The sequence below is a fragment of the Hyperolius riggenbachi genome, chromosome 3, assembly GCF_040937935.1.
Source record: "Hyperolius riggenbachi isolate aHypRig1 chromosome 3, aHypRig1.pri, whole genome shotgun sequence".
NCBI lineage: Eukaryota > Metazoa > Chordata > Amphibia > Anura > Hyperoliidae > Hyperolius > Hyperolius riggenbachi.
Genome location: NC_090648.1, coordinates 37,057,480 through 37,073,684, shown reverse-complemented (window position 1 = coordinate 37,073,684; position 16,205 = coordinate 37,057,480). Strand labels below are relative to the sequence as shown.

The 16,205-nt window shown below is 41.9% G+C and overlaps 2 protein-coding genes across 2 annotated transcripts in view; one reads left to right on the top strand and one right to left on the bottom strand.

Moving 5' to 3' along the window:
* LOC137562038 (extracellular calcium-sensing receptor-like) overlaps positions 1-12,765 on the bottom strand; it is a 41,039-nt gene extending 28,274 nt beyond the window's left edge. The window contains exons 1-3 of the mRNA XM_068273380.1: positions 12,645-12,765; positions 8,505-8,655; positions 2,371-2,662 (exon numbers count right to left, since the gene is read on the bottom strand). Of these exons, the coding sequence (XP_068129481.1) occupies positions 2,371-2,662; positions 8,505-8,655; positions 12,645-12,765 (564 nt within the window). The remainder of the gene's footprint in view (positions 1-2,370; positions 2,663-8,504; positions 8,656-12,644) is intronic.
* Positions 12,764-16,205, top strand: part of LOC137562037 (extracellular calcium-sensing receptor-like) — a 51,824-nt gene continuing 48,382 nt past the window's right edge. Inside the window, exon 1 of the mRNA XM_068273379.1 lies at positions 12,764-12,852. Coding sequence (XP_068129480.1) covers positions 12,764-12,852 — 89 coding nt within the window. The remainder of the gene's footprint in view (positions 12,853-16,205) is intronic.

Sequence of the window (16,205 nt, the reverse complement as noted above, 5' to 3'; positions counted from 1 at the left end):
CTGCAGTGGTCTGAATGGAAAAAAAAGTGGCCGGTCCTTAAGGGATAGAAAGCCCTAGGTCCTCAAGTGGTTAACATCAGTTGTATGCAAACTATTTGAGGGGTTACTAAGAGATACTATACATGACTTCATAGTAGAAAATAATCTTATTTCTCAGCATCAACATGGGTTTACTAAAGACAGGTCCTGTTTGACTAACATGCTCAGCTTTTATGAGGTAGTGAATGCTAATATGGATATTGGGAATGCTGTAGATGTGATATACTTGGACTTTGCAAAGGCCTTCGACACTGTTCCCCACAAAAGTCTGGTGCAAAAGTTGAGGATGCAAGGACTGGGGAAGAGTCTGTGTGCATGGATAGGGACCTGGCTAATGGACAGAAAACAAAGAGTTGTGGTCAATGGATCGTACTCAAAATGGGAGACTGTTAGCAGTGGGGTACCACAGGGGTCTGTACTGGGTCCAGTGCTCTTCAATTTATTTATTAATGACCTAGTAGATGCAGTAGTGAGCAATGTTGCTATTTTTGCAGATGATACAAAATTGTGCAGAATCATCAACTCTCAGGAAGATAGTGTCATATTGCAACAGGATCTGGATAGGATGGCTATATGGGCACATACATGGCAGATGAAATTCAATGTTGACAAATGTAAAGTCATGCATTTTGGACGTACTAATGGTCTAGCACCATACAAAATAAATGGGATACAGTTGGGGACATCAAACTTGGAGAAGGACTTAGGAGTACTCATCGACAACAAGTTAAATAATCACACTCAATGCCAAGCAGCTGCAGCTAAAGCGAACAAAATTTTGGGATGCATTAAAAGGGAAATAAAAACTCGAGATGCTAGCATAATATTGCCCCTGTTTAACTCTCTAGTAAGGCCACATCTGGAATATGGAATTCATTTCTGGGCACCACATTACAAAAAAGATATTGCAGTTTTAGAGCAGGTGCAGAGACGAGCAACAAAATTGATACGTGGGATGGAAGGTTACACTTACCAAGAAAGGTTAGATAAACTGGGTTTATTTAGTCTAGAGAAAAGATGCCTTAGAGGAGATCTAATTAACATGTATAAATACATCAGAGGGCAATATAATAGCTTGGCGGATGAGCTTTTTGTCCCTAGGCCTTCTCAAAGGACTAGAGGACATGATCTGCGCATGGAGGAAAAACGTTTTAGTCATTTATTTCGGAAAGGGTTCTTTACAGTAAGAGTGATTAAGATGTGGAATGCATTGCCACAGGAAGTCGTTATGGCAAACTCTATACCTGCATGTAAAGGGGGCTTAGATGCTTTCCTTGCATTGAAAGACATTGATGGCTACAATTACTAGGTAATGCCTGATGATGTTGATCCAGGGATTTTATCTGATTGCCATCTGGAGTCGGGAAGGAATTTTTCCTTTTAGGGGCTAATTGGACCATGCCTTGTAAGGGTTTTTTCGCCTTCCTCTGGATCAACAGGGATATGTGAGGGAGCAGGCTGGTGTTGTACTTTATACTGGTTGAACTCGATGGACGTATGTCTTTTTTCAACCAAAATAACTATGTAACTATGTAACTATATAACAGGAGGAATAAGAAAAAAACGGAAAAAATTCATTATTTCTCAGTTTTCAGCCATTATAGTTTTAAAATAATACATGCCTCCATAATTAAAAGTTACGTATTGTATTTGCCCATATGTCCCGGTTATTACACCGTTAAAATTATGTCCCTATCACAATGTATGGCGACAATATTTTATTTGGAAATAAAGGTGCATTTTTTCCGTTTTGCATCTATCACTATTTACAAGTTTAAAATAAAAAAAATATAGAAATATTTCACCTTTACATTGATATTTAAAAAGTTTAGACCCTTAGGTAAATATTTACATGTTTTTTTTTATTGTAATGTTTTTTTTTTTTTATATTAAACATTTTATTTGGGTAGTTTTGGGAGGGTGGGATGTAAACAATAGTTTTATAATGTAAATGTGTGTTGAATTTTATTTTTTTTACTTTTAGTTGTAGTTTTACTTTTTGGCCACAAGATGGCGGCCATGAGTTTGTTTACATGACGTCACTATAAGCGTAACATACACTTAGAGAGACGCATGGGGGACGCTACAGCCACAAAAAGTGAAGCTTGCGAGCGAAGCTGTCGCTTTTTCAGCGGGGGAGAGTAACAGTGATCGGGCACCATAGCCCGATTCACTGATTACCTGGCTAACGAACCGCGGGCCGGGAGCGCGCACGCACGCACGTGATCGGCCGCGGGAGCGCGCATGGTTCCTGGACGTAGTTTCTACTTCCAGGAACTAAAATAGGTTAAAGACTGAAAATGAAGAAACAAAAAAAGAGCTCTTGCTTACCTGCGGGTACTTGAAGACACCTAAAACATTGGCCAGGGTAATGGAGTTTGAAGACACCGCAGATCCAATAACCGCTGTGAATGGTGATTTAGAAGGACATCGATAGTTGGGGACAAGTGGGCGGGACTCCGTGAGAAATTCTAAAGCTCCTTGTAACTCATATTGAGCAACACTGCAAGTGTCATACATCTGAAACCCTAAAGTAATATTAGGCAGGATATCCGGGTTACTGTTTATTTCCTCCACAGCAAACAAGACAGTCTGAAGGGTCCGATATTGGTCCAAGCTGAATCTTAAAAAACAAGTACAAGATTATTAGGAGAAGGTGGACCGTTGCCGATGATTTACCGTGCATATTACTGCATGTATGTGTACACATGTATTTTAAATTTTACAATTTTACAAAAATAGTGGTCCATTAAGATTTGTTAAAGAACCCCTACAGCAAAAAAATAAGCAGTGAAGTTAAAATCCGACAGAACCGACAGGTTTGGGCTAGTCCATCTCCTCATGGGATATTGTCAGGGCTTTTCTTTGTTTTATAAAAGCATTTCCGCAAAGACGGGTTAGGCCCCGTTTACACTTAATCAGTTGGTGCGCGTTAGTACGTGTTTTTTCCATAGCAGTGCATTGTGACAAAGATTTCAGTTAAAACGCGTTAAGTGTGAAAGATGCCATAGGAAAACATGGGCATTACTTTGAAAATCAGTTTTCTTTCCGTTTAAACTGAGAGCAACTGATTAAGTGTAAAAGGGCCCTTAGTCTAACTGCCAAAATAGTGTGCAAGTTAGTAGGGAGGCTGGCTGGTATTTTACTATTTTGGCAGTTAGACTTAGAAACTGTCGTTCAGGAAATGCATTTGAGAACAAAGTAAACCCTGAGAATCCCCCATGAATGAGATGGACTAGTCCGTTCTGTCAGAAATTAACTGCTTCATATTTTTTTTTTTTGCCATAGTGGTCCTTTAATTACAACAGGACACAAAAAAGGTTCTTGCATTTATTTCCTCAATGTCTACAATACACCCGTATCTGGCCACCTGAAGAGATCATAGTAGAATCATAATTTGCAAGTTGGTTTAATAATAGTGCTGATACAATACTTGCAATAGTGTGCACAAGGTTTCAAATAAGGGAATTAAGTGGATATATGATTTGGAGGCCTTTGCTCCTTTAGGGATTAACATAGAGCTTGACATTAATTGTTTTATTAACAATAGTTAGTGTGTATGGTAATCTTTTATATTCTACACATTGATTATCTATGAAAATGATAGTAAAGCATGTGTGTATGTTTACAATCTTAGAAAGTGTCAGCGCTCTGTAATAAATATTTGATGGTTGCTATGGGCAACAGCACTACACCTTTGTTTGGCACTATACCACAGAACTCGCGATAACTTGACACTCGTCACAGCAGCAGCAAAGGAGATAGACGTCTCTAAACTCTACGGAATGTATTTGGCAAATAAAGTCATACAGGTGTGTTTATTAGCAATCTTCATTACATGTTCATTACCTCAGCGAAGCAATCGATCTGTAGTAAGTCATCTTAAGCGTTTCATGGCATCTTGAACTAGTCCTATGATTAGCTCAGGCTTTCTCTTATGAACATCTATGCTATGTTGCCCTAAGACAGCACTTAAAAGATACCCAAAGTGACATGTGACATGATGAGATAGACATGGGTATGTACAGTGCCAAGCACACGAGTAACTAGGCTGTCTTCCTTTTTTTCTTTCGCTGCCTGAAAGAGTTAAATATCAGGTATGTAAGTGGCTGACTCACTCCTGACTCAGACAGGAAGTGACTACAGTGTGACCCTCACTGATAACAAATTCCCCTTTTTTTCTCTTTCCTGCTCTCAGAAGCCATTTTCTGCTAGGAAAGTGTTTTATAGTTGGAATTTATCATCAGCGAGGGTCACACTGTAGTCACTTCCTGTCTGAGTCAGGACTGAGTCATCCACTTGCATACCTGATGTTTAAAGGAACACAGCCTAGTTACTCGTGTGCTAGGCACTGTACATACACATGTCTATCTCATCATGTTGCATGTCACTTCGGGTATCCTTTAAGCCTATATAGAGCATATAGCTAAATGACAGGAAGTTACAGGAAGTTAGGAAGTGAAATAGAAGTAGAAAGTGACTGGAAGTGAGCTCTGGAGCCCATGTCTGGCTATTATATACTAGCCTCCTTTACATAAGTAAGATTTATAAAATCAATTGATTTCATATAGTGATTCCTAATTTCGCCTAAAATTTCACATAATTTTCGTGTAATTTTGTGCCGACTTTGGCAGTGAATAGCCAAGCCCCCAAACATGGTAGTGACACCAAAATTGCTACATATGTCAAGGAAAATAGTGGGTACAAGTAAAAAAAAAGACCTAGTTTTTGAGAAAAACAATTTTAAAAATGCAAAAAAAAGTGGTTTTTAAACTAAAAAAAAAATGACAGTTTAAAAACCCTTTTTCTTTGCATATTTAAAATTGATTTTCTCAAAAAGTACGTCTTTTTGAAAAATTCATTTTTTTTACTTGTACCCGCTATTCTCCTTAACATGTGTAGCAATTTTTGTTGCAATAGCATGCATTGGAGCTCTGCTAATAACTGCTAAATTCGGCACAAAATTTCAAGAAATTGCACAAAAATGATGTGAAATTATGAAATATTACTATTACATATGAAATTGATTACGATTTTCCCAGAAATGTTGCAATACGAATACGATAAGTAAGTGCGAATGTCGATGCCAAACCCACCACCGCTAACCTCTAAAGAGTTAACTTTGACATCACCCGGCAGGGACGGACCAGTCACCCATCGCATCCCAAGCCTGCAATTGGCTAATAAGAGCATGCGATGGGTGATGCTGCTCACGTCTGCTCAGATGGTAAACGCTAAATCTGGCTTGTTCTCCCTTAATACCCCGAAAATAAGGTAATATGTCCCAGGACCATTGTTTAATGCCCTGTTAAAATGTTTTCATAACAATCTGCCGACAACCAGTCTGGCATATGCGCTGATATCCCTTCTATGGTCTTGTAGAAGACACGCAGAAAGTTCTACTAAACCTCAGAACTGTAATTCCTCTAAATGTCTCTATTTCTTTCCAAGATAAATTATATATAAAGAGAAACTCAGTATATAAAGTCTCCAACCAAACCATGGTTCACTAACACTAATAGGGGTTTCTCTGCTGCAAGAAACCGATCCATTAGATCACTCTACACGCTCAACAGTCCGTTTAACAGCATTGTATCACAATAGTCAAAATGTCCAACACTGGACGTCACCATTCATTGACTCCAATGCGATGCTGTTGGACAAAGTTCCACATTCTATGCTCTTCTCAGGTAAATCCTCTTCATGCAAGTAAAAACAAAACACAAGGGCACAAGCCCTTGTGCATTATGCTTGTGACTTTTGAATCCTGTCACCATATCTTCTCCTCTTGCTTACGCTTCACCCTAATGCCGGCCGCGTGTGCAATGACACGATCAGGAAGTGTCAGACTCCTACTACCAGTGTTGTGCGCAATGTGTTAAACACACACACTGTCACCAGCACCCCCTTATATTCTCAATGCTTCTCACCACATAGATTGGCTGATCATATAATAGACCAGCTTCAGCACATTAGTAAACATCCACCAGGGCCGAGGCAGAGGCGAGAGAGGCTCTAGCCTCAGGGCGCACTGTAGGAGGGGCACACAGCTTACTCAGCTATCATTCCCCTATTGTGTTTGAAGCAGAGAGAAATAAGAAAAAAGGGGATACATGACAGTGACTGCAAGCCAGATAACTAGAGATTAAGGTGTTTGGTGTGTTGGAGGCCATGGGGCACCTCTTAGTCTAATTGCAATCAGTGTGTGACGGCTGGGGTGGGAGGGATGGAGGAGGGTACTTTGGTATCTCAGCCTTGGGTGCTGGAGGACCTTGTCCCAACTCTGACATCCACTGCGTCACATCAGTCCACCCATACAGCACTTACACTGCCTTCATCTAAAGGATTTAGAAAGGTTGCATAGAGCATAAAATCTTTTTATTTTGATAAAACTGAATAAAATACCCTCACATTTAGTTAAAAAAACAAGTACTTTGTACATTGAATCCATTAGGCCACTCGAGTCCTGTGTTCCTGCATCTCCTCGGCACCGCTTCACAAGCTCCGCCCTGGGCAGTAAAAAGATTGTTGATTGGTCATAATTGAGAATATACTCACAACTAATGGACAACCAATGGATCGGTCAATGGTCAGGAGCAGTGATGAGCAAAAATGTCATTATTCTTTTTGCATTCATTTTTGAAAAAATAATGTGAAATCCGACTTTTGAGCAAAAATGCCATCGCATTTTTTGTGCTACGAGTAAAACAATTTTCTCACCTTTGATGAATTTTTGCAGTAAAAGTAACTTGTTTTTACGGTTTTCATGACTTTTTCATCCTAAAGAAAAATTCATTGTCTTTGCACGTATTGTGAAAATACAAAATGTATTTTTTTGTGAATATTTTCTTCAAACCGAAAATAGCATTTTCAATTTGAAAATGACTTTGTCAAAAATTTGCAAGCAATATTGATCAGAAGTAAAAAGGGACACGTTTACCAGTCGGAAAGCAAATGTGCAGCTCTGAGTAATAAGCATCCATTGTAATAAAATAATGTCATTTAACCTATTGGGGACCGGCTGCCTAAGGACCAGATGTTTTTGCATGGGAGAGGAGAGTGCGTGTTTGGGAGGGTCAGGCAGCCGGATCCCCAGTGCTGCTTGCTGGGTATGATGTCCCCCCTGTAGCCGTGTGTCCGCCCCAGTAGCCAGCAGCCTTCACTCACCTTCCAGGCTTTAGCGATGAGCCGCAGTGGACCCCTCTGCTCCGGCCGACATCTCTGCTCCTACTGCCACTCAGTTCCGGGTCGCGGCTTGATGAAGTCAGAGGGAGCAGAGATGCCGGCCAGAGCGGAGGGGGGCACCGATTGTCGAGGGGAACATCGGGGAGGTGAGTGGATCCTCTTCTCCACCCCCCCCCCCCCCCCACCGCCGCAGCTCTGTAAGTGATCACCACAATCTGCCGGCAAAGCTGTCATATGACAGCTTAATCTCCCCTCTCGGGTGCGCATGATCACGTCGGGAGCGGAAACGGCAAGCGACGTAGATCCTTCGCCGCATCAGGCTAGACCCGCATCAGGCTATCCACAATCGTCACTGCACCAATGGTTTTCGTTAGATGTACTGAAATCGTCTTTGGAGTCACAAGACACTGCAATTCGAATTCTTCAGATTCGCACCATCTAAAATTATTTATTAACCACTTTGGGATCAGCACCCTCTGCCCCCTTAAGGACCGCCGCTTCCCGACAAATCGCCGCTTCCCGACAAATCGCCACTAAAATCCGCCTCTCCCGCCGGTCACGTCACTCTGTCCCCGCTGCAGGCTGCTCTCTCTGCCGTCGCTACGATGGCAGAGCGCTGTGCGCCGGTCAGGAGCCGCTTTCATTGGCTCCTGGCCCTGTCACTCCATGTAAGCCAATGGGAATGGCTTACATGAATGACAGGGCCAGGAGCCAATGAAAATGGCTCCTGCCCGGCTCACAGTGCTCTGCCGTCATAGAGGCGGCAGGGCAGCACATTGCGACGGGGACAGAGCGGCGACAGCGGCAGGGACGGGCGGGGGAGCGTGGTGAATGGGACCTAGAGTTTATGTCCGGTCAGAACCGCAGTGCCCCCTGCCCGCCGTAGATTTATACTGCGGCGGTCCGCAGGTAGTTAAGTATTGCTCTTTAAAAAGTTACATGTTCCTAAAAGTATATATGTGGCTATCTGTAGGATGATAACATCATCCTACAGATACCAATCTGAAGCATCAGGCTAGAACAGCCACAAGTGCGGCATAGGATCTACTATGGGCGGTCCCCAAAAGGTTATATATATATATATATATATTTATATATATATATATATATATATATACATATTATCTCAGCACCTGATTGGATGTTTGAAATCAACACAGTGAGCTGTCAGTACATTTGGCTGGTCCAATAAAAAGTCAACCTACCGATGTGTGGTCGGAACCAGACATAAGTCTCCTTACAACCACAATATAAACAAAAAAATAAAATAAAAATCTTACAATGTGCAAGTTGTTTTGGGTGGCTTTTTAGTAAAGATAATTTTTTGATAATTCTCATCAGAATGGATCAGTGTCAAAATTCCAACCATGAGGTCACCAGGCTGAGTTACCCCTTCAATATCTGATATTGCTGGCAACTCACATCTCTGACCTACAAAGGAGTGAAATGTACAGGAGAAAAACAGTATCATTATCCTCATATGTTGCATATAGAGGTGAACTGGCATTGCCATTATCCCAATGTATAGGCTTCCACTGTAGCAGCTCAGGCTATGGTGTGTGGGGTGATGGTTTTCACTCTTTATAAAGGAAACAAACAGTTGCTGTCATCATCGTAGTGTTCACAAATAATTCCTGCTGTGTTATTTTGCAATTAAGTTATAATCTTTCTCGGTGGATTGCTACAGAAATTAGCAGTAAACTCACCCAAGTGAGCATGTACTCTGCAGATGTGCCCTCTCTGGTGTATAGAGAAAGACGTTTTGATGGTTTCTGACATTTTATTTTTAAAAATTCTTTATTTTCATATAAAAACATTGAAGCATACAAGCATGCAATAGCCAGATGAATACCAAATGCTTACTATACAACATCTTACAGTGACCAGCAGAGCCGGGTGAAGCAGAGTCAAACAATTACCTTACATTTTTTTAATGATAAAGCATATATACAATCACCTGAATAAATCTTTATAATTAATTAAAAGCAACAAATTGATTGTAAAGCATTTATACACAGTTATTAAAGGAATACTATCAATACCCAAGTGTTCTACGATGAAAATGTACAAATTAAGTCTAAGTCGTAGTCATGTTAAATATAAGAAGCAAAAGCTTGAATTCATTGTGTGTAGGATTAAGCTTTAGATTTATCGGAACAAATCATTTACAAAAGAGGTGTCTGCTTCGATGCCCAGTGCTGCTTTTTTTTTTTTTTGCATACCAGAGTACATAGTATTTTTCTCTGAAAACAGAAAAAAAAGAATGAAAAGCTGTGGTGTCAGGTTTCACATACAATTACAAATGTTTATAACAAGTTACATTTCCTCTGTTCTCTGCAGCCAGCTCAGAGACACAGGACACAGGCAGCTGCAGCTGCTGAGCACTTTCTCTCACACACAGGGTTAACAGATGTTTTGTGAGGGAATTCCCTCCCCCCTCATGGGTCACTCTGCCATCAGATTTGGCGTCGGTTAAAAGTGAAAGGAATTTGTTATAGTAAACAAAAGAGATGAGCAAATGAAATGTATACATCATTATTTGCCAGCACTTCAGGAACTCTCTCAATCCCAGGTAACAAAAAGAAACACTTTAATTTATAATGTTCCTTTAAGTACTCCTAAAAATATGTATAGGTCTAGGGGTACTGAAGATTAGAGATGGCCCGAACAGTTCACCGGTGGACAGGTCCTGGCAAACATGGGCAGTTTGCCGTTCTCACTTAACGCAATTTTTTTGTAAAAAAAATTGTGTTCACATGTTTTACATTAAAGTCACTGACCGCCGACTTTAATAGCAAAGCCCCCGTACATTTTCTATAGACCTTATAACTTTTTGAGAAAATCAATTTTACATTTCTTGTTCTGAGTGTGGGAAATATTTTATCGGCCGCCCACTTTAGCAGTTAATAGCAAAGCCCACCAATCATGCTAAAAACACCACATTTGCAGGAAAGTGAGAACAGTTTTCAAATCGATATTAAAGTTAGAGAAAAAAGTAGCAAAGTTACTGTGGTAAAATGACAGATAATGTATTAACATGTATATAAATATATTAATATTTATTTTTTTTGACGTATGTTCAGAGTGTGGGAAAAAAATGATGTGGAGTCCCCCCCTCCTGAGCCTCTTTAACACCTTGGTCCCCCATGCAGGTTGGGATTGCCAGAATGTGGAGCCTGAGCCGCGTGGGACTTTGCACCCTGAGCATGGTCCATGGTACGGGGGGCTCTGGGGGAGAGTGGCGACCAAGCCTCCAACTCACCCCTGGAGCCATTGTCCAATCTATGGGCAAGGGGCTATTCCCCCACCCCAGGAGGAGGTGGGGCAGCGACGCCCTGGGGGGGCTCATGGTGATATCTGGAAGTCCCCTTTAAAAAGGGAACCCCTTGATGCTTGCCCTCCCCCCAGAGTTAAATATATAGAAAAACAACAATGAATACAGTCCTTTATTATTGTTAATTAACCAGAAATACTGCACTTACCTGTACCATTAAAAAAATGTTTCCACGCCAGTATCCTCAGAAAAAGTCCCGCACCAATATCCTCTATCTTGTGACCTGTATTGAAGATCTCTGCTGTTCCTCACACCCGCTGCCACACACCGTCGCCCCCTGCCATGCAACTCTAGCTATACTAAGTACAGATAGAGCAAAAAGCATCTTTAGATTTTGGCTCCAAGGCTCCCCATTGGTCTCATAACAGAACAATGGTGATCCACCTGATCCCCATTGGTCTGTTGTTAGACCAAAGGGGAACCTAAGAGTCAAAATTTAAAGGGGAACTTCAGCCTAAACAAATATACTGTAATTAAGTTACATTAGTTATGTTCATTAGAATAGATAGGTAATATAATCTTTTACCCACCCTGTTTTAAAAGAACAGGCAAATGCTTGTGATTAATGGGAGCTGTCATCTTTGTCATGGGGGCAGCCATCTTTTTGGTTGAAAGGAGGTGACAGGGAGCATAAGACACCGTTCCAACTGTCCTGTGTCCTGATAACCCCTCCCAGCTGCACACACTAGGCTTCAAATCTCAAATTCAAAATGTAAAAAAAAAAAAATTGCACCAAAACAGCAGAACGAGAAAAACAACATCAAAAATCCCATCATGCTTTGCACAGCATAAGGGGAAAACTGCCCGGGCAGTTTTCTTCTGTGCAGCTAAAAATGAGGCTTGTATAAGAGAAACAAAGTTCTGATGTTGTGAAACTGTTAAAGAAACACCAGGCATTTTCAGTGCTGCTGAGTCGATTTTTAGTCTGGAGGTTCACTTTAAAGTGAAGCTCCGGACTAAAAATCGACTCAGCAGCACTGAAAAGGCTCGGTGTTTCTTTAACAGTTTCACAGCATCAGAACTTTGCTTCTCTTATACAAGCCTCATTTTTAGCTGCACAGAAGAAAACTGCCCGGGCTTTTTTCCCCTGATGCTGTACAAAGCATGATGGGATTTCTGATGTTGTTGTTCTCGTTCTGTTTTGGTGCAATTTTTTATTTTTTTTTACATTTTGAATTTGACATTTGAAGCCTAGCGTGTGCAGCTGGGAGGGGTGATCAGGACACAGGACAGTTGGAACTGTGTCTCCTGCTCCTTGTCACCTCCTTTCAACCAAAAAGATGGCTGCCCCCATGACAAAGATGGCAGCCCCCATGAATCACAAACATTTGCCTGTTCTTTTAAAACAGGGTGGGTAAGAGATTAGATTACCTATCTATTCTAATTAACATAACTAATGTAACTTGATGACAGTATGTTTGTTTAGTCTGAAGTTCCCCTTTAAAGAGACTTTTTGCTCTATCTATACTTAGTATAGCAAGAGCCCTAGTCAGGCCATCCTCCTGCGCGGCTCCCGCTCTCCTAACCCCCACATCACCTATAGCACCCACTCATGTTATCACCCTGGAGCACCCAATTCACCATGATATCACCCTATAGGGCTTTGCTATTAACCGCTAAAGTTGACAACGGAACACGCTGCATATGGCAGGTTTGCAAACATTTGTGGTAAATTCAGGTGCGCAAAATTGAATGTTCACTACATCACTATTGGAGATGATGTTACTCAAAACAGGGGGTACTTGGCCAACACAGCCCTTAATAAAGGGGTACATTCTGTAATATTGTTGAGAAACTCTGTTCTATGACATGCTGCAGAAAATTTGCCAGCTTCATATAAATGAATAATAATAATAACAATAATAATAATACAATACAATTTAATACACACTTAAATATTCGTTACATTGTATTTTTTTTACACAAATATACTAAGTTGCGAACAAACTTAGGACTGCAAAATAATTACTTATTATACTTTTTGGGGTGAAAGCTCTAACATGTATTTTGCTCCTTCCTATGATCTGTTATCTAGAGTTCATGTCAGGTCTGAACAATATGATGAAACATTTGGGGAGGAACATACAGATGACCAGAGCCCAACTGGAGACCAAGATGGCAAAACTCTCCATGGCCACTGTGTATTTGCCCTGAGCACTGAGGTATGCTGGGATAAAGGATATCCAGACACTGAGGAAGGCCAACATGCTGAATGTAATAAACTTATTAAAGCTGTCAGGAAGTCTTCATGCCAGAAAGGTCACAATGAAACTAATGGTGGCCAGAAGAAAGAGGTAACCCAACATGGTACACAAAGCAAGGAGAGAACCTTGGTTACACTCAATAATGATTAATCCAGGTTTTGTTTTAAAGTTGTTTTGTGGGAATGGAGGTGTAAGTGACAACCAAACAATGCACACAATTAACTGGTTGAAGAAACCCACAAATATAATAATATAGGACATTTGAGGTGTAGTCCATTTCCGTAGACTACTGCCTGGTCTGGTAGCCATGAAAGCCAACACCACCGTGATGGTTTTGGCCAATATGCAGGAAACACAGAGAGCAAATACCAAGCCAAAAGAAACCTGGCGCAGAAGACATTTCTCAGGTTGAGGGTATCCAATGAACCCCAAAGAACAAAGAAAACACAAAGACAACAACACCAGGAGAAGACAGCTCAGTGTATAGTTGTTTGCTTTGATTATTGGGGTATTTTTATGTTGCATGAACATTTTCAAAAGAAAAGCAGGAGCAAAAGAAGATAAAATGCTGACAGCTGCTAAGACTGCTCCCAAAGGCTCTTCAAAGGAAAGAAACTCAACCAACTTCAGAACACAGCTGGACTTCTATGAATTAGGCCATTGATCCCAAGTACATTTCACACAATCACTGGAAACTTAATATGGAAGCAGCACATACTGTAAGTATCTATGGTTAAAATGGACCTCAACATTAGCACAGGACAGAAGAAAAACATAGAGAAATGCACCCTCTATGTACTTGTAATTTGATCTCTCCCTGTGTCACCTGACTGCCATGGCTATGGCTATTTTGAAAGCATATGATGTTAACAATATGTCTGTTTCCATGAAAGCAGGAAGCAGAACCAGTGCAGATTTATTGCCAGATTTGTATCAGCTGTAACAAAGAAATATGTTTCTTTAAAGGTTATTATGCTGCTGCGTATATTTTAGAGCAAATAGGAAGTTCTGAGTTTAGGTCTACTTCAACTAAACATAGGTTGTAAGAAAAAAAGCCAGACATTTCAAAAATGCATTCAGGAAGTAGAAATGTCTCATAGCCTCACTTTTGTTTTTTGAAATTTGTAGGCGTACATTTTAGTTCTACAGTGCAAATTAAATATGAGTCGTCAATATCCATATCCTGTGCTTCTAATGAAGTCTTAGCAGATCTCCTATCTGCAGTCAAGAGCTTTGTTCCCCTCTGCTGGCCATGACCTACTCCATTCATCCCCCCCCACCCTATTCATTTGAATAGGAATTAGGAAATAGAGGTGATAGTGTCAGCACACCTAGCTGACACTGTAAGGTTTGATTCACACAGGTGGCAGGCAGGAAGGCTTGTAGGAGCTCACTTTGCCAATGTGAATGCTTTTCTACAACTTCAATACCTGGCATTTTTTCATCACATCACATGTTTTGAGCCTCCTAGGTAGAGATGTCCAGAACGGTGGTTCGCAATCGCAGAGAACCGCAAACTTTTTGGGAAGTTTGGTTGACCCTCTACATCACAGTCAGCAGGCACATTGTAGCCAATCAGGCTACACTCCCTCCTGGAGCCCCACACCCACCCCCCCTTATAAAAGGCAGGCAGCGTCAGGCATTGTACTCACTCGTGTGCCTGCAGTAATTAGAGAAGGGAGAGCTGCTGCTGAGAGAGCTATAGGGAAAGCTTAGTTAGGCTCTTGTAGGCTTGTTAGCTTGCTCCTTGCTGATTCTTGTTGCTAAAAAAAGCACCCCTCAACAGCTCTTTTGAGAGCTAATCTTGTTCTTGTGATCTTTTTTTTTTTTGTGGCCCACTTGCATTATATACAACCCTGTCAGTCAGTCGCAGCTGGCCTTTGGCCACTTGGTGGTAATTCCTACTGTGCCACTGCCAGGCCCAGCACATTCAGTGACTACCTGTGTGTGTGACAGGCAGCAGCACATTTGTAATCACAATCACTGCACCTGTTCACTGTTCAGTGCACCTACCTACGTGAGCGCACGCATTGTTAATACCACCAGTCATTATACCTGTTCACGGTACCTGTGTGTGTGTGACAGCTGCACATTTGTAATACTAATCACTGCAGTGCATACCTGTAACCTGTTCGGGGCACCTACGTGACCGCAAGCAGTGTAATATACCACCAGTCACTTCACCTGTTCACAGTACCTGTGTGAGACAGCTGCACATTTGTAATACCAATCCCTGCATACCTGTTCACTGCACCTGTGTGACCGTACGTTGTTTAGTATACCAGTCCGTGCATACCTGCACCTGTGTGACAGCTGCACATTGTATTGTTATACCAGTCACTGCATACCTTTCACTGCACCTGTGTGACTGCACATTGTATTACTCAAGTCAATGCATACCTTTCACTTCATCCCCCCGATATGGACAAAACAACAGGCAGAGGCAGACCCAGAGGCAGACCACCCAGCAGGTCTGTTCGAGGTCGTGCTGACGTGATTTCATGCGACCCTGGACCAAAGTACATTGCTCAGAAGAAGACACGTCCCATCAACTCCCAAGATTGTCAGGACGTGGATGACTATTTAACACAGAACACCATCCTCCGCAGCCACCAGCGCTAGTCCAAGTGCCACATCTGTTACTTTTGACACTTTGCAGGAGTTATTTGGTAGGGAAATCACTGATTCACAGCCATTATTGTTACAACAAGATGAAGGCGCTAAGCAAGTTACACCACCTCATATGTCTGAGTTAGACGACACTATGGACGTAACGTGTGAGGAGGAGGATGATAAAGTATCTGCTGTTGGTGCAGTTTTGGAGGTGTTTGATACAAGCAAAGCTGGGGAGGATGATTATGATGATACGGATGCCACGTGGGTTTCCAATAGAGGAGATGAGCAGGGGGACAGTTCAGAGGGGGAATCAGAGAGGAGTAGGAGGAGACAAGTTACTGAAAGAAGCAGGGGGAGCTCATCATCAAAAACAGCTGGTGGCAGTGTCAGGCGCCATGTATCGCCACCTATGGACAGCCAGCTAACATGCCCTTCAACGTCAGCTGCTGATGCCACTGTAGTGCCCACACCCCAGGGTGGCTCAGCGGTGTGGACATTTTTTAGTGTGTATGCCAAAGATCAGAGCAATGCCATCTGTACTCTCTGCCATCAAAAATTGAGCCATGGAAAGGCCAGCACCCACGTAGGGACAACTGCCTTATGAAGGCACATGCAGAAAAGGCACAAACTGCAATGGGAAGACCACCTAAACAAAAGCAGCACACAAAAGCAAAGCCACCCTCCTTCTCCTCTTCCTCCTCCTTCAGGTGCATCATCTTCAGCCGTTTTCTCCCTTGCACCTTCACAATCACAGCCAACCTATTCCACTCCACCTCTCACCTTGAGCGGCTCCTGCTCCTCTGCCCACAGCAGCAGCCAGGTGTCTA